Raw genomic sequence first — 19,967 nt, 5'->3', positions numbered from 1 at the left:
CTTTCACATTAACTTTAATCTTTGTCTTGAATTATCTTTGGATTTTAACATATGTATATGAAAACCACTACTTGATATTTTGACACTCTTGAGAGTCCCTTGGACTGCAAGAAGATCAAATCAGTCAATCCTAAAAGAAATCAACCCTGACTTTTCCCTGGAAGGCCAGATAATGAAACTGAAGCTCAAATACTTTGGCCACCAAATGAGAAGGGAGCACTCACTGGAGAAGACCCTGATGCTGGGAAAGATTGAAGGTCAAAGAAGACGGGGACGGCAAAGGATGAGATGGTTAGACAGTGTCATCGATGCAACGAACATGAAATTGAGCCAACTTCAGAGGACGGCGGAAGACAGGAGGGCCTGGCAGGAGCTGGTCCATGGGGTCGCGAAGAGTCGGACTCGACTGTGCGACTGAACAACAACAACTTGATATTTGCAATTTCTATATATCATTAATAAAATAAATTAAAACTAACAAAAAAAAGTATTCCAGTCCCTGTTCTTCTACCAGGCATGTCCAGAACTGGCCTAATCTGGATATCTCAAATTTACCCCATTTGTGGGATGATAGACCACATACCACCTTTAGTCTTGGCTTCTGCTTCTTCCTTCTTCTCCCACTTAACAGTCAGGGCCTAAGACCTTGATCCTACCCACTTCCTTCTGAGCAGCTCTAAGCTGCCGAACACATGCTGATTTTTCCAGCATTATTTATTTATTTACAATACTTATAGTCCGCTTTTCTCATTGAGACGCAAAGAAGATTGTACATTGTAAATCAGTGCAATCAATATGATGAAACATCTAATAACCAAAGAACTTCCCTCCCACCTCAAATGCCTTTGATGAGTTTTCTACTGCAATAATCCAGTACAATTATTTCCACTAGTATATTTAAGTATATATAACTGAATACAGGACTGTAGCCACACGGATAAAATAACTTCAGTTAAAAGAATAGTATTTAGACACTGATATTGTTTACTAATGTCTAAGAATAGAGATTTGTAGGAAAATATATGGTAAATAGAACAGATTAGGAAACTGACATTGTTATAGAAAACATAACACAATAGCAGTTACTGTATTACAGAATCAAAACCAAAAACAAACAGATTGCATGAAACCTGTGAAAGAGGTCATAATTGAGATGTTGGTTATCATGAGTATAAATGTAGCAAAAGGATCCTGGTGACATCATTATATGTACACACACACACACACGACTCCCTTTCATTTAGCCACTTGAATGTCTCACTAACCGTAAGCTCATAATTCAGAGTTACTTATCATTTATTTTAGAAATACAGTTTAGCTGAATAAGACTGAGATGTGCTAAGTTCTAGTGATGTTTCAAATTCATACATGAAACAATTTGGAATCTTCCCTCAGGCACACACTGCTGCAACTCATGCTGCTCCATTACCCAGAATTCCCCTATTTACCTGATCGCTGGGCTGCCTCAGCCCTGGTCAGGAAGTGGTGAAGCTGATCCAGTTTATCAGGCTGCTCCTCTAGGGACTTCTGCAGCCATATGGCTGACCCAGGCCCTGAAGCCTCCCTCAAGGCATTCCACTTCTCGATCAGAGTAAAGAGCTCAGCGAAGGACTTGTGATAACCCTGCCGTAGCATGTCTATGCAGATGTTCTTCTTGTACGAATTCCGGTAACTGGGAATTTAAAAGGGATTATTTTAATCCTTTAAATATGAATTACTATTCCACCAAAAGAAATCACAGTACAAAAAAGAAACTCTATATATACGCATAAGTGATTAAAAAGTGGCAAGTGTTATTTTGATCAACTCTTTTTTTATCATATTGTCTTACCAGCACCCCTTCAACAGAGAAAGCTGCAACAGGACTTGAACAGTATTTTTACCAGAACTGCATTATAAATATAATAGCGTTCTGCAATTGAAATCAGCTAAGAAGGTCAACTAAGTTAACCTACACAAGGAAAAAAACCTTGCTGGCATTTGTTCACTGAAACACACGCTCACTGTTTGCTTAAAATAGTGAGCAGTGGGGAAAACTAAGCATATACTGCATGTCAAAACAATGTATATGTTAAACAGTTTTGCTGGAGGTTATGGTAGTTTGGTTTAAAATGTCTGACATTGTATTTGTTACAACCAGACTTCTTACATATTATTTGCCTGTGTTTAATATCTGTCTTCAGCTGGGACTCATTTAGTAACCTAGAAGTTTAATAATTTTACCTAATTTTAAAATCAAATTACATATCCACAGAGATACATTTGTATCAAAGTTATTCCACTAATAAACATGGAACAGATATACATACTAAAAACTCATGTTAAATTAAATACTTCCAAAAGGTAACAAATCTTTTAAGGCATAACTTATATAAATCATTTAAATGTTCTTCCAAATGACAGGCAACAATCATAGACACCATACAGTCAGTCCCTGTGGGACTTACAATGCAAGGGGCAAAGCGCAGTCCTCTTAAATTGATGCAATGACAATGAGACAAGTGTACACAGTCAGTGACCGTCCCCTGAAGACTTTCATAACAACAAAACAGCATAACAACAAAAGTTTACAAGTCAAGTTCAAAGTCATTTATTATGGTATTACACCAACATGAATCACAGAATAAAATATACCATAGTCATCGCCCAAAAACTTTACAAGTCTGTGTCCCCATCACCAAGCTAAATACATTTTTGCCTTCTAGAAAACACAAAAGAAAATCTGATTTTTAGACTTAAGTTGACTAAAATATCCAAAGCAATGTATGAAATGGATCCCTTCCAGTCCGGTTTTCGCCCTGCCCATGAGACGGAGATGGTGTTGGCCGCCTTAGTGGATGATCTTCGGAGACACCTGGATCGAGGCAGATTGGTGCTGCTAATACTTCTTGATCTGTCGGGACTCGGCAGCGTTCGATACGGTTGACTATGATCTGTTGACCCACCGCCTCGATGATATGAGGATAAGGGGCCTTTCCTTGCAGTGACTGACCTCCTTTCACCAAGGTCGGGGACAGAGAGTCGCACTCGGGGGGGGATTACCTCAGCAACATCTGCTAGAATGTGGTATGCCACAGGGATAGATTCTCTCCCCAATGCTGTTTAATATCTAAATGTGCCCCCTCGCCCAGATTATCTGAAGGTATGGGCTGAGTTGTCACTAATACGCAGATGACACCCAGCTCTATCTACATGGGTCAGTCATGTGACCTTGGGTCAGTCACAAGCTCTGGCACAGCTGTTCCTGAAAGAGCAGTTTGTGTCAGAGTTCTCTCAGCCCCACCCACCTCACAGGGTGTCTGTTGTGGGGAGGGGAAGGGAAAGGAGTTTGTAAGCTGCTTTGAGACTCCAAGTGAAGGGCGGGGTATAAATCCAATCTCTTCTCTTCTTCTCTCTTCTACTGTTGGATGGCCACCCGGACTCTGCCCCAAAAAATCTGGACAGGGCATTACAAGCCATGGCTGGTTACAACAGAGCAGACCGAAATTGAATCCATCGAAGACGGAGGTCCTGTACCTGGGTTGTGGAGTATTGGGATTGGGCTTCCAACTTTTGATGGGGCCTTATTGGTGCCGGCACCGAAGGTGAAGAACCTGTGGGTATTCCTGGATTTCTCACTAACTATGGAGGCCCAGGTTGCCGCCACTGCCATCTGAGACAGATCAGACAGTTAGCCCAATATCTCACTCCCCAGGATCTGGCTACAGTGACCGATGCAATGGTCACCTCTAGATTAGATTATTGTAATTCTCTCTATATGTGGGTGCCCTTGATTCTGCTCTGGAAACTGCAGCTGGTGCAGAATGCAGCGGCACAGGTACTGATGTTACTGCCTTTGCGATGCCACATCCACCCAGTGCTGCGCAAACTGCACTGGCTGCCTATTGAGTACTGGATCCATTTCAATGCGTTGGTGCTTACGCTTAAAGACCTATATGGCCAGGGGCCTGCACATCTGCAAGATCGCCTTTCCCTCTATGAGCCCCGAAGGGCTTTACAATCCACCAATCAACATCTTCTGTTGGCCCCTGGCCCCAGGGACATCTGTCTCACCTTGACTAAGGCCAGGTTCTTTTCAGCCCTGGCCCCAACCTGTTGGAATGAGCTCCCATATGAGATCAGGGCCCTGCAGGACGGCCTCCCCTCAGGTCAGAACTGCATACCAAAGATAGCATCTGTGAGGTCTTAATTTTAGTGACAACTGCACCGGATGAAGGTTATTGTAGTATTTTACTAGTGTTTTAATTGTGTTTTATTTATTTATTTATTTATTTAGTATCCCACCCATCCCGTGAGCAGGCTCAGGGTGGGTCACATCATCTCAAACAATACAGCAAGGTTTAAAACACAATAAAACATTACATTATAATATAATAATATATATTATTGTGTTAATCTCTGAATACTGTATTTTTATCAAATCTCATGCAACCCACCCTGAAGCTTGCCATGCGGGGAGGGCAGGATATAAGTTGAATAAAATAAATAAATAAATAAGGTACATCAATTGAGAAACAGTCAATGTAGCTACAACTTTATAGATGGAAGAGTGACATTTCAATCTGAGCTCACTAACTGAAATTCACTACCTATGCATACAGGAGCACTAGGATGTACAAAAAATCTCACAGTATTTTTCAGGTTCGATATATTGAACCTGAAAAATATTAGTATTTCCCGATATTCCCAAATCCCAATACCAGTGTGGTATTCAGATTCTGTAAATATTTGGGATTGTCAGATTTCTTGGCTCCGTTATACCCTATGGGGACTATTATAGTCAATGATCCCTATAAGGCAGGGGTGGCTAAACTGTGGCTCGGGAGCCACATGGGGCTCTTTCACATATATTGTGTGGTTCCTGGGAGGGTGGCTGGGGAGGCAAATGAGAGCCTTGCCTCCCCGATCAGTCTCCCCTTCCCCAGCCAGCATTCCCCTTCCTGGGTAGGCTTGAGGTGGGGGGGGAGCAAAGAAAGAAAACAACTTTAATTTTAAATGTGTTCTCAAAGCCCTCCCCCACCTGCCAGCTTGGAGAAGGCATTTGTCTCTTTGAATCCCTTCTCCAAGCAGCCAAGCCGGGTGGCATGGGGAGGATCGGAAAACACATTTAAAGTTAAAGTTGCTTTCTTTCCACCTCTCCACCTCCCTCCCCATTTATTTGCTTTCTTTCCACTCTCTCTCTCTTTTCCCCTTCCTTCCTCCCTCCCCCATCTAATTAATTCTTTACACCTCATTCTTTCTTTTCACCTTTCTTTCTCTCTTTCTCCCTTCCTTCCTTTCTCTCTCTCTTCTTTCCTTCCTCCCCTCCCTCATCTATTTGCTTTGTTTCTCTCTCTCTTCCTTCCTCCCCCTCTCCCCATCTACTTGCTTTCTTTGTTTCTGTTTCTCTTTCTCCTTCTTTTTTCCACCTTTCATTCTTTCCATCCTTCTCTTTTCCTTCCTTCCATCCATCCTTCCCCCCTCCCAATGGAGGGGAAAAGGCATTTAAAAGGGAGTGCAGTCTCTTTAAGAGAAGAAGAGAAGAGATTGGATTGGATTTATACCCCGCCCTTCACTACCCAAAGGTGTTTCAGAGCAGCTTACAAACTCCTTTTCCTTTCCCTCCCCACAACAGACACCCTGTGAGGTAGGTGGGGCTGAGAGAGCTCTTGACAGAAAAGGCTCTTTTTCTAGAACAGCTCTTATCAGAACTACGGCTTGCCCAAGCTCATCCAGCCAGGTGCAAGTGGAGGAGTGGGGAATCAAACCCAGTTCTCCCAGATTAGAGTCTGCGCACTTAACCACTACACCAAACTGGCTTTAAATGCTTTTTGCAAGCCGTGGGTGAACTCCAAAGTCATTTTAAAAGCCCAAGGTCCCTTTAAAGACCTTCTCCAAGACGTGGCTTCACCCAGAAGGCATGTAAGTGGACTTCAATCCCTTTAAAAACCCTTTAATGCCAGCTATCTGACAAATCCCAAATATTTTTGGGATTTTTTGGGCTTGGCTGTATTGAATAGCTGGATAAATACCCCCAAGCTGATATCCAGCTGAAAAAATACCTGAAAAGCACCAACAAAGTTTATCTGGCTCAGATAAACTGAATACACACTCCTAAGGAGCACATATATATATAGGAATGGAAGCCAGTTTACAGCAGGGAGAATCATATGTAAACAATTTTTTAAAAATAAGGAATGGAATTTAAAGTTAAGGAGACTACTGGTCTACAGTGTAATTGAATGAGGAATAAAATATTCCTGTAATGACTGATGTGGTGGTGAAGTCTACAGAGCTGAGCAACTTTTTGTGGAGAGTTCTCAGTAGCTGAGGATGTTGGCAAGGAAACATTCCTGGGGGATGCAACAGAGGAAGCACTGTTCCTGAGGGTTCTACCTCTTCTTCATCAGTGAGAGAGAAATTGATTCAGTGGATATTTCTCAAGATGATCCAGAGAGAGGGAGTCTCTAGATTAAACATCCCCATAACTCAGGACAGTCAGTAGTGTCCAAGATTGGGCCCTGGGTCATTACAGTGGTTCAAAGAAAAGGTTGGATCAAAGAGCAGTACAACGATTTACACAAATAGAGGCACTGTAAGAATTAATTGAGCTGTCAGAGACATAATTGAAGGTTTGAAATGAGATTTTAATGTAGCTGAAGTCAAAAGACAGACTAATTGAAAAGAATCACCAGATTACAGAACAGGCAAATGACAAGTAAATACAGAAACAGAGAAGGGAGAGATTTTAAAAAGTAACATCAGAACAAATCAAAAAGTTTATTTTTAGCTTAATTTTAATGTATATAGAAACAGAGAAGACATCCATGAACACATAGCTACAAGAAAGGTACAAGTATAAAAGGTAAGTTAGGAGGGGAAAGATATAGTTGTATATAAAAACACTAATTAGTGGGGTGGAATCCAAGAGTGACTTTCTCACCTCTCCCCACCGCAGGCCAAAATGCCACCTGAATATTTACCCTTTAGGGGGCATTTGGGGCTGTAGTGGGAGGGTGCAGGTAAGGAAATCATGCTCTGGATGGAAATCTGTCATCCACAAAAACATTTTTTGGATCCAAGCTAGTGTTTAGAAACAAAAAAACCCCATAAAGAATAAAAGCCCATGAAACTTCAACAGAAAGAAAGGATTAGAAGAGGGCCATTAACTCAAACAGTAAGAAATCGGAAAGATGCCACTGAGGATACCTTCACCTCCAACCATAGCCAAGGATCCAGCATCACCCCTAAACTATGAACCTGCTCTTTCAAGGGGATGCAATCCCCTCCACAGAGACTGACTCCACAATCCTCAAGCAGTTTCTCCATTGACCAACAGCACCTTCATCCTGTCTGGACTGAGCTTCAGTTTACTGTCTCTCTTCCATTTAAAAATGGAAACAAACAAAAATTCCACCCCCCAACAAACAAAAATTCCAAAAAAACATAAAGAGAAATAAAAATAGTGACCTAAATAGTATCAAACCAATCAAAGATCCAAAAGGAAGATGGGATGGTCTCAAGAAAAGATCCACAAAAATAAGTGAGCCATTTCAGCAGAATGATGTAGAAAAGAACATTTCAGCAGAATGATGTAGAAAAGAACAACATTGAAAAGGGTAAAAAAAGAAAAAAGAAAAATTCAGTTTAGAAAAAGTTGGTAAGGTATAGGAATAAGTGATTTAAAAATTCTTACCGTCTGGTATACTAAGTAAACTAAGGCATATTAAATATATGAATATAAATAGAATATTAACATATTAAATCTGGTAAACTAAGGCATGTTAACAACAAAATACTATAATATTAAGTTAGATCAAAGTGGGCACCTGTGTTGGTCTGATGCAATACAACAATGTTAGAGTCCAATGGCACCTTTAAGACCAACAAATTTTTATTCAAGATGTGAGCTTTTGTGTACATGCACACTTTGTCAGACAATGAAATGGAATTACATATCATAGTTGTAGATATAGGGGTGGCTTGTTAAATTAGCATGCAAAATAGTGAAAATATTTTTAACAGATCAAAAGAATGACACATTCAGTTTCTGGTTATCATCTGTTTGGATTCAATTGGTGGGGGGGAAACAACCTAGGTAATAAATATGTTAGAACTGGAGATTGATGTGTCCTAATTTCCCATCCTTAAACCCCAATCCATCTCCTTTCTAGCATGGAGGTGAACTTTACAGCATCTTGGCTGTGCAGAGCATTTTCCTTGTCCCCAAAACAGCTACATTTAAATCTACCATTCCAAATTACATTACATATTCAATTACTAAAACATGGAGTTAACTGGCAGAATCCTTTTCCTGGGGTACAGTGTTATGTCAGAGATCAACAAGATATTGCATTGCATTACAATCACTATTATAATATACTATTTCAAAAAAGGGAAAGGAGGAAGTGAGGGGGGGGAGAGAGAGCGAAAGAAAGAAAGAAAGAAAAATATAGGGAATGTATAACCCTACTTGGTGAGAATACATAAGTGAGGACTGAATGAGTTAGCATATGTAATGGGATAGAAACTAATATCTCTGTTAAGTCCTGGTGGGGTGTTTGTTCCAAGTGTTGTAATAACTTGTAATTCAGCTGTTTCCATTTCCATTCTGTTCCTGAAGTTCCTTTGCAATAAAACATCTATTTTGAGGTAAGCCACTGAATGCCCTTGGAGATTGAAGTGTTTTGTATGTTTCAAGCTGTAATAATATGCAACTTCATTAAGAGCATGTCTATGTGGACATTTTGTTTTGCACTGAGTTCATCCATTACATCTGATTCCCAAAAAGCCACTATGTCATCCATATTTAACCTCTAACAGGTTTCCCTGCTGCCATTTACACTTCAGATGGAATGCTTGGAGAACGAACAATGACTCTGCTCTACTTAAACGCTGATGATGGTTTGGAATACTGCCATGCCATATTGCTTTTAGTTACCCAGGTATCCCCCCCCCAAAAGCTTTTGGTACCAAAGTGAGGAGGAGAACATACCTGTAAAAAAGGCAATCTTGGAAGACACTTGTTATATGGGGATAAATACAAGAAAGAGATTGGATTTATACCCCGCCCTTCACTACCTGAAGGAGTCTCAGAGCGGCTTACAATCCATTTCCCTTCCCCTCCCCACAACAGACACCCTGTGAAGTAGGTGGGGCTGAGAGAGCTCTCTCAAGAACTACCCTTGAGAGAGCAGCTCTGAAAGAACTTATGACTGACCAAAGGTCACACCAGCAGCTGCATGTGAAGGAATGGGAAATCAAACCCGGTTCTCCCAGACTAGAGTTCCACTCCCAGGGCCGGCCCGCTTACTAGGCGAACTAGACGTTTGCCTAGAGTGGGCTGATCATCAGGGTGCCATACTGCACCCGCCTGCCCCCCGCCAAAAGCCCTATTCACAAAAGTCGGCGTGACCTCCAGTATTCTAAAACCCTCCTCCCTTGAGTGAAACACCCTCCCGCATGCTTCTTCTGTGGTGCGCACCTTTTGTGGGCTGCTGCGGACAATGGGCTCTCGCTTGCCCGCTTGAGGGAAGCTCCAGCACAGACAAGCCCGAAACTAGCCGGGAGGCCACTCAGCGCTCGGTTGCGGAAGGACGCCACATGACTCTCCGGCGAAGGAGAGGGCCGTGCAGCAGCAGCCTGAGTCGAGAGCAAGGCAAGGGAGAGGCAGGGGTGCTGCAGCGGAGGCAGGGTTCTGGTGGTCTCCAGGGCCACGGCCGAAGGCGTGCCTCCCCTCGCCGCCCATTGCAACAAGGCAAGATGTGCTATGAGGAAAAGGAGGGTGGCGCCACCTCCACACACACCCGGAGCGTAAGGAGGGAACGTGCAATAGATTAACTGGCATTAAAAACTAAATGGGAATAAATCACATTAAATTGGCAACTTTTGGAATGGGATTATTGCTCACCGCTCCAATTACGCGCAAAGACAGAAGCGTCTGGTAATTAATGTCTTTCATTAATGGCACGTCGTTTGGTCGGTTACCGGCCATGACTCCTCCCCGGCTGGAACTGGTGCGCTTGTTCGTGTGCCCCTCGCCTGCCCCAGAAACACTCAGCCAGGCCCCCCTTACTGAACGCAGGCCCATTTCGGCAAAGCAGCACAGTCTTGTGAGCAAAAATTCTACTTTGTGAGTTATTGGCATTAAAGTTGTGAGCGAGTGACTTCGTTACTGCATACATTAGTTTGCTCTGGAGCCATCCCTTCCTGAGTCTCTCCCCCCCCTTCTTCCTTCTGCCCACAGCCCAACCGGGGTGGGAATGGGCGGCCCCCTCACCCGCCTGCCCCCTGCAGACCTTGATCCACACCTTCAGCCAACAGGCTGCCTCCTCAGAGCCCGCTCAGCAGTCCACCGCCCTGCCATGCCTGGCCTTTCCACCCGGCGGTTGCTGCTGCTGCTCCTGGCGGCGCTGGGGGCCTCCCGGGGAAGCCAGGTGAGTTGGGCAGGGGGGCCCGCAGCCAACATTCCCCCAGCCTGCAAAGTGCCTCTGAGCACATGCAGAGTGCTTCCTGCCGAGCCGGGCCAATGGGGAGGCGGAGGGCAAAGGAGCTGGGGAAAGGCTCATGGAGGGCGGGTTCGCAAACTTTGGAGGGAGGCAAGAGGAGCGGTCTCCCCTCAAGGGGTGCAGAGAAGAGCCCTCCACCCCAGCTGCGGACTCCTGTGCCTCCCTCCACCCCCCCTTTTGCAGACGAGGGCGTCGTTCTCTGCACCAAGAGAGGGCTTTTGCCCGCGGAAACTTCAGCCACAAGAAGAGCCGGGCCGCTTGAAGGCACCCCCTGCTCTCCAACTGGAAGGCCTGCCTCAAGGGCCACTCCCCGGCCTCCCTCCCTCCCTGCTTTTTTTGCTCTGGGCAGACAAAAATAAAGAGGAAACCTCTGGCCGAGTCGAGAACTCTTATTTTTTAAACACTCGGTGGGATCAAGGTCCGTGTCAGGAGGGAGCTGCTGTGAGGATTAAACAGAAGAGGGAAAACAGCAGGGAACTAACTGGAGGTATCCAGGCCCCCTGGTCTAACTGACCTTGCTGGGTTAGGGATGCCCCAAGGCAGCCTCGGCGGGGGGGTGCGCACTCCTAACCACTACACCAAACTGGCTCTATGTAATAGTATGGCCCTCTACACTCTACAGCATCACGTATGCAAGAATTTCATAAACAATAAACTAACCTTATGAAGCAACCTACTGGACAATGTGTCCCCTAATCTCCCCAAGTACATGAACTGTTAAAACAAAATTTTATTACTGTACATCTACAAATGGAGTAAACTGACAACTTAAATTGTTTCAATTATCAATACTTTTTATTGATACAATTTAACATCACTATTGATACCGGACCTCCTCTAAGGACGGTTCCGAATGCCCAACTCAGACTTATGTACGACAGTGGGCGTGGCGTGAGTAATTTTCCCATGTATACAGAGGGCAGATTGGCCAACGAACGCTCCTATTTCCCAGGAAGTGAGACAACACACTAGGTTTAATGAATAAATGTTGCCTTTTTACCACATGGTTACACTATATTACAGTGGATGGAATGGAAGCTATTCCTATATAGCTTCAAAAGTAATTCATATTGTTACCATGTGATGAGTACAGCCTCATTTCCCTCAAATACTTAGAGGAAAAGCAGAATGCATTAATAATCCGATATTAAGAATGTAAGAAAAATCCAGCTAGATCAGACCAACAGTGACTTTTCCCCCACCATAGAGAATAGAGGGGATGGGAGCAACCAGTTTGGACCCCCTGGTTCAATGTTCTTGACACTTGGTGGGTATCTTGGGGGGAGGCTCCAGCAGCTACTCTGCGAGTTTGGAGCCTCTCCCTCAAACCCCCTCTCCTCCAGCCCCTAGAATATACCCTTTGTTTTCGCCACTGACTTCAATGGCCCATAGGATATAATGGGGCCAAATAGCCACCGAAATTTGGCGGCAATTCGGCAGCAAGCCGATTCAGATCAGAGAATCTGAACCGGCCCGCAGCAGCCGGAAAGGGGCCCGAATAAGACATTTTCAGGGGTGCATTCAGTTCAGACAAACCGAATGCACATCCCTCGTTTTCACCATCCTAAATAATTTTGTGTCATCTACAAAGCTGGCCACTACACTACTCGCCCCTAATTCCAGATCAGTTATGAATAAATTAAATAGTACGGGCTCCAATACTGATCCTTGTGGGATCCCACTGCTTACTTCCCTCCACTGTGAGAACTGTCCACTGATTCCTACTCTTTGCTTCCTGTCATTTAAGCACTTTTTAAGCCATCAAAGAACCTGTCCTCTTATCCCATGACTGCTAAGTTTACTCAAGAGTCTTTTGTGAGGTACCTTGTCAAAAGCCTTTTGAAGGTCCGGGTATATAATGTCTACAAGGTCACCATTATCTATAGACTTGTTCATACTCTCAAAGAACTCCAAAAGGTTGGTGAGGCAGGACTTCCCTTGGCAAAAGCCATGCTGATTATCCCTCAGCAGGCTGTGTCCTTCTGTGTGCCTAACAATTCTATCTTTGATTACAGTTTCTATGAATTTGCCTGGGACAGATGTTAGGCTGACTAGCCTGTAATTTCCTGGTTTTCTTCTGATCCCTTTTAAAAATTGGTGTAACATTTGCTACTCTCCAGTCTTCTGGTACAGTGGCTGAATGTTTACACACATTGGTGTGCAATTTATATTGCCTTAACCCAATTAATGTATACTTACTTAAAACAAGGAATCAATATAATCTGAAATCTGCAGCCAGGAAGTACAGCAGGTTGTCAACAAATTCCAGAAAACTAACATACAAATTATTCATGATGTATGAACAAGTCAGAATGTGATTTTTAAAGAAAAACCTGGCTTTAAAGACCTCCCCAGTTACTTATTTCTAATAATTTGTATAGATCAGTTTCAAACGTCAAGAAATTATTAAAGAGTGTTTGTTTTTACCACACTGCTTGCTTTTCATATCAATATTATATTGTTTTAGAGAACAAAATTCAACACTACTAGTAACAAAGCTTTTTCATTAGGTAGAATGGCCTCTGGGGGCATCTACTGGAAATATAGCAATACTGCAATCAATCCCTGATATTCAAGTAATGTCTACTGTAATGAGATACAATTGCAAAACCAAGGCAAGTACAAAATGTAATTGAATGTACTGGATGTGATCCTCAGCCACTAACATTAATGCAAGTTTCTCCTACTGATTTCAGTGGGATATGGATTGCACTTAATGGGGATACATAAGAGAAAGCCTACAAAGTCACTTGCTGGAATTATGCAACAATATATTGATTGGCTACTTGCCAAATACTGTAAGAATTCTTTAAAGCTTTTAGTTATTACAAAGTTTTGGAATTTTTATAGCAGATCACATCACAAATTTAGAACATCATAATAGGCCGTACCAATTGCAAAGTGGAGGCTTGGCTGTGCATGGCACGGGAGAGAGGCCAGTACCTCTGACCATCACAATCTACTAAACTACCTAAGTGGTTCCAGCCTCAACACAGAGAACCTCACCTGACTTACTATACTAGGTTCTGCTCTGCTCAACTCATCCCTTTCCACCCTCCTTTTCTGTACTTGTTTGTAAAACTGAGGTCAAAGGGTTTCTTAGTCCTAGGGTATTTGAAGGAATGAGCTCTGTCTAATGAAAGCTCATACAGGAATGAACGTTGTTAGTGTTTAAGGAGCCACTGGACTTCTTTAATTTTGCTACAATAGACTAACACTGTTACCCCACTGGAACTGTGTGGGAGAAGAGCCAATAGAAATGCAAAAATAGCCATATGACAGAGAAAAGGTCTTACTGTAAAGAGCCTTATGTTTCTGCTGTGCTTTCCAATGGAACGTCCTGCTTCATTCATATCCACTCATAAGATAGGGAGCAAAAGTTCATACCTGCTCTTTGATATTTGATTGGTGGCTCCTTATAGAGAAAGATTAGTTTCTGAGTAACAGAACCAAAGAGGAAAGTCTTCCTAGTTCTAATTTCACTGATGTCTCCAGGTCTGGCTTCCTCACTCTCTGAAGCATTATGTTATGGTCTGACTGACTGTATTTTAGGGTCTCAGTGATGGGGAGCAGAACCTAAGCCTGACTAGGAGTCCCTTTGGTTCTTGCCTCTCCCTGGGTTCCTGGGGGGAAAAGAGCTATACTCAAGAAAAAAGCTCAATGAAGCTGAGAAAGATCTGTCACCATACAACTGGCTAATGAGGGCCAATAAAGTAGGGCTCAGAGACTTCAAAAGGTAGCTGGAGGAGAGGAAAAGCAGAAGAGGGCAGAAGTGAAGGAACCAAAGGAGGAGCTTTTTTCTTTTAATTGCCAACACTTCTCTCGCCCCTGGGAAATCAACTACTTCTAGCAAATCAGTTCCTGTTACCTTTCCTTCTACAGCAGCTGACTCTCTGAGCAGATCTCAACTGCCCTCTACTGGAGGAGTCTGTGTGAACAACCCAGATAGGGCTACCTTTCAAGTCAGCTATCTTGGACCCAAACACATAATCTGGTCCAACGTTTCCAGAATTCCCCCCCTCCATGTTTCCAACAGGAAATAAAGACCATATTTCAAACAGGAGAAGAACTTATCTCTGTAAGTGCAAATGAGACTCCTTACTTATGACTCATTGTCTCTTCTTCAAGGGAGCTGATGCCTGGAAAACCTGCTTTTCCAACCCTCACACGGATATATGTAGGATGTTGTCATAATACATAATATGGCCTAGCCTGGCCAGAACAATTATGATGCAGGCGCAACACCCACAAACCTCCAACTGGTGTTTTGTTAAGAGATATCAAGGGTTTAGTGTCCCTGGATTAGTCTTACAAAAGCCTGCCACACATTTGTCGGTTCCTGTCCTATACCATTCTTCGTAAAGTACACTGCCCAGAAGGTCCTTGCCACCTGACTACCTTCTCATGAGTCTTTGGCATAAAATGTATGGCTTGTTTTCACCACAGCCCTGCATGGTGAACTTTTTTTCTTCTTGTTTCCACTGTGGCCACAATTTAGTATTTGGATCTACAAACACAGATAACCCCCTTCCATTGATCTATAAAAGTATGTTACTTCTAATTAAAGAGGTCTGATCAAGCTCAAAAGAGCGTTAAGGATCTGTGGCCCTATCACACACTAAAAAAGAAGAAACTGTGAGGTAACTGCGCTAAAATATTTAAATAATGATCACAAAACGTATACAAAAATGTGTACAAAAAATCTGCACATATAAATGCACAAAGGCAGTTGAAAATGGTGAAATTGACGATGATCTCTGGAACGCTCTATCGTTTCGATACTATTCTTCTTCCGAATGTGGATGAAAGCACTGACTCTTGATTTGTTATTTCAACAGATACATATCAACAATTTCATTAATTTTCACCGATGTATCATAACATAGTTGCAAGAGATTCTCTGAAAGGACATTCCTAAGGCAAAGTGCTTGTAGGCATTATACAAGCACTTTGCCCTAGGAACGTCCTTTCAGAGAATCTCTTGCAACTATGTTATGATACATCAGTGAAAATTAATGAAATTGTTGATACGTACCTGTTGAAATAACAGACCAAGAGTCAGTGCTTTCATCCACATTCGGAAGAAGAATAGTATCAAAACGATGGAACATTCTGGAGATCATCGTCAATTTCACCATTTTCACCTGCCTTTGTTTATATATGCAGATTTTTGTACACATTTTTGTATACATTTTGTGATCATTATTTAAATATTTTCTAGCACAGTTACCTCACAGTTTCTTCTTTTTTTGGTCTGTTCTGTGAGCCCTATCACACACTAGCCAAGTATCACAACCAGACACATGCTAGATACACTTGCTGAAAACACATAGTTTATCAAGCACCTGGCAGAGCACAATATATGGTCAGTAGATCATGAATGATCCAGGGCTAAGAATTTTACTGTTGCGTATTTAAGGATATGTCTAGAGATTTAGCTTGTACTACAACATAATGATATACTATATTCCTGGACTGATTTAAGATTGTAGAAAATCTACATAGTCTACATAAGATTGTAGAAAATCTACAAAATCTGATAGTTTTAAAGATAATTAGTTATAAACATTACTTAAAAGAGTACTGCATGTTGCTTTGATGCCCCACTGTCTGGGGCAGTGATGCTCTGTATTCTTGGTGCTGGGAGGGGGGCAACAGTGGAAAGGTTTCTGGAGTTCTGTCCCTGCTGGTGGACCTCCTGATGGCATCTGGGTTTTGGCCACAGAGTGTTAGACTAGATGAGCCACTGGTTTGATCCTACATGGCTTATGTTCTTATGATTTACAAATACTGCTCTGAAGCTTTAAATATATTAGACCAAAAATAATATTTTAAAATGGTTTTTTCCAATGTCCATATCATACTGTCAATTTTAATAATGGAACAATTTTTTTAAAGTGAATCTGAACTTCTTTGTATCCTTTTCACCAGCATGAAACCAGAAGCAAAGCTTTTAAAATCAGTGCAGCAGAATTTAGGAAATGTTACTGTAAATACTACTCAAGTGTTCTGGATTTTTTTAAAAAAGAGAGTTTCATACAGTAGCCATATCGGTCTCCATTACAAGAGCTAGATTCAAATCCAGTAGCACCTTACAGACCAACAAGATTTTCAGGATATAAACTTTTGAGAGTCAAAGCTCCCTTTATCAGGTACCCTGAAAACCTTATTTGTCTCAAAGGGCTACTGTGCTCAAATCTAATTTCAAAAAATTTGTTATTTGCATATAATGTCATTAATTGCTGCTTTAATGCTGAATTTTTTTATAACTTGATCCTTTTACATAACTTTAACTTCTTCCTTCAGTTAGTCACTGTTTATTTTTAACCCTCCCTTTCTAGTAAGAAGGATACTCGTATTAACACTCATGGAAGTATGGATGTCAGGAATATTTTTCAAAATACTACTGTCCATGTAACTTTTTATTGGTCACATTGTGAAAGCTAAGTGCAGAATGCTTCCATTTAAACTTAGTACACAGCTTGAAATCTTTTCTTTAAATAAATATTCAATTTCTTGAACTTATCCTATAAATGTAAGTTACAGAAACTCATCCACTGAGTAATGATGTTACAAATTATGAGGATCATCTGGTTTGCCAAAGGCCAGAGTTTACTAAAGCCCAGAATCTAATCTTCTACGGATATATGTGTTTGCATTCACTGCTGCAGTTTGAAAACTTTGCACAATACTTTAAAATTTTTACTATTTGCTAATCTTTTATCATATTTTCCCCAGTGCCTGCTTGAAACATTACTGAAGAAAGGAAAGACAGCAAACATGCAGCCTAGGCATCCAGTGTACCAGAGCACTTCCTACATTTCAGTATACACTATTTTGATATACCTATTAGCGACAAATAGCTAACATCTAGTATTTAATAGCTAAAATCTGAATATAATAAAGTAATATTTTGTACAAATCTTAAATATAAAACATTCATATTTAGCATTTGTACAATATTTTCAGTGTGGTAATAAAGCTTTGATCATCTGTAGAATTTTCCCTCCTTGCCTTTGTTAGCAAATTGCACATTTAACTGAATTGTGCAATCAAGTGTGCATTCACAGCATGTCAGTAAAGACTTTAATCAATACTTGTACACATCCTTCTTTTGTGTAGAACCATAAAACCAGTAGGAATAGAATACATCAATTATAAACTACCTAAAGAGGATATTGATGAAATTATTATAAATGAATTAAAACACTGCCACCCACAAACATGGGTAAATGGAAATTCATGTTTCAAAAGGTATTTGTTTTATGTATTGTGACCTCGACCACATTCATTATAATTATAAACCTTACTGATAAACAGAACTTAGTTCCAAGTAAGTTTGTTTAGAAGTGGGGTCCACAAGTGGTTTAAGGTTTGAGCCTGCATGTGCAGGCAAGGCGGGATATAAATCTAAAATAATAATAATAAATAAAGAAATAAATAATAAGTAAAGAAACTCTTACACTAGAACATAGTAATATTAAACCCATACAAAAATACATTGTTGGAGGAAAATACTGGTCTCTAAAATCAACCTCTTTTCTGTTTCTTGTAGCAGAAGCGATAATCAAATTATTCTGTAGCTGAATGTTCTAATTTTAAAGTGTCTTTTATTAACAATGTACAGCAACTTGACAAAAAGGGAAAACTAATTAAAAGTCATGTGGCACCTTAAACCCAACCAATTTTTATGATCTAGACCCCCATTAGATAAGATCCATGAAGTATGATCATGAACTAGTAGATTACATACTGTGTATACACAAACACGTCTGTGTGTAAAGTGCTGTCAAGTCTTTGACATGGTGACTCCATAGGGTTTTCAAGGCAAGAGTCTGACAGAGGTGGTTTGCCATTGCCTTCATCTGCATAGTGACCCTGGAATTCCTTGGTGGTTTCCCCATCTAAATACTAAACATGGTCGACTAGCATGGGCCATCCAGGCCAGAGCTCATTAAGCAATAATAATTCTTTTTGGAAATAGTATGGCAGAATGCCAATGAAATATATGGACAACATATGAATGAGACATTTCTATGAAACCTCTAATGTATCCAACATAAGAACCCATTCACAAAAAAAGGAATCATTGATACTTTTTAGCCACACTACGATAATTTAACACCAATAGGGGTAAAGAAACTCATGGTCCCAATTAAGCCTAAGAATGAAATTTGCATATCAATTCTAAATAGAGAACTTCATGCTGGAATGTCACTTCAAACTAAAGCAGGTGTTTTAAGGATTATGTTCTAAATTTATTTGGAAGACTAAGCCACATTTTTGCTCTAATTTCAATTTTGGGAAATTATCTTCCTTGTGATTTTGTGTCTTTGCCTCTAAATCAAAACTAGTTTGCTCTACAGAATAAAGCATTAAGGACTCCAAATGCAAAGTTATAATTCATTTTCGATTTACACCTTTCAGTTATAATATAGAAATTCACACGAAAAGTTTGTCCAACCTGATGGAGCTCAGGGCAAGACTTAAAAGCATTTGTATTGAATTGAACTGCAAGCTGTGGAAGGTTGGTAGTTCAGCAGTTCAAGACCCGGGTGCCGCATGACAGAGTGAGCTCCCGTCTCTAGTTCCAGCTCCTGCCAACCTAGCAGTTCGAAAGCAAGAAATTGCAAGTTTATAAATAGGTACCACTTCGGTGGGAAGGTAACAGTGTTCCGTGCGCCTTGGTGTTTAGTCATGCCGGCCACATGACCACGGAAACGTCTTCGGACAGCACTGGCTCTTCGGCTTTGAAACGGAGATGAGCACCGCAACCCTAGAGTCAGATTCTACTGGCTTTTGAGCAAGGGAACAGTCCAGAAGACTGACTTTATAAATTCACTCCATAAGTTCTGGGGCAAATAGAAATTCTAAGTTGTATTTGATACCATTTTACACATTGAATATTTCCACAGAAACTGTGCACTGCCTCAAATAAAGTACAGTTGTTTACTTGCATTCAATTTCCTAAGAATTGTTAAACTATTGAGAAATAACAGGTTTAGAAAACAGTTACAACTAAACTTAGCAAAACCAAGAAGCTGTATAAAAAGAAAAACTTCAGTTCAGTGTCCTTCTTTATTAAAGCATGTCTTGTATTTTATCTTTGCAAGAATTTGATGAGTTTTTGCAAGTAAAATTCTGTTTCCTCTACACTTGCTAATAGTCATGAGAATCTGTAGTTTGCACCTTCCCATTAAAAATGTATTGTATTTTTTGAAATTATTCACCCCGCCTTTTATCCAGATCATGTCTTTGAAAGGAGGAAGTAGATAATAAATGGAATAATTCATGATTTCCCATTAAATATGAAACTTTCTTTTGCAGAGTTTAGAAAATGGAACTTCTACATAATGTACAGAAGTTGATTAGAACTTTTTAACCTTTTCGAGAGAAGTCTTCGATATTACTCAAATGTATAGGGATTTCCCCCCAGAAAGGTAAACTATTCATTTGCTGTGCAATTCTATCATTTAATCT

The 19,967-nt window shown here is 41.1% G+C and overlaps 1 protein-coding gene across 1 annotated transcript in view; it reads right to left on the bottom strand.

Moving 5' to 3' along the window:
- TTC29 (tetratricopeptide repeat domain 29) overlaps nt 1-19,967 on the bottom strand; it is a 120,211-nt gene that overhangs the window by 93,213 nt on the left and 7,031 nt on the right. Inside the window, exon 3 of the mRNA XM_015418455.1 lies at nt 1,449-1,672. Within this exon, the coding sequence (XP_015273941.1) occupies nt 1,449-1,672 (224 nt within the window). The remainder of the gene's footprint in view (nt 1-1,448; nt 1,673-19,967) is intronic.

The sequence above is a fragment of the Gekko japonicus genome, unplaced genomic scaffold, assembly GCF_001447785.1.
Source record: "Gekko japonicus isolate JY-2015 unplaced genomic scaffold, Gekko_japonicus_V1.1 scaffold148, whole genome shotgun sequence".
In the NCBI taxonomy this organism is placed as follows: Eukaryota; Metazoa; Chordata; class Lepidosauria; order Squamata; family Gekkonidae; genus Gekko; species Gekko japonicus.
This window is presented reverse-complemented; position numbering and strand designations above follow the sequence as displayed.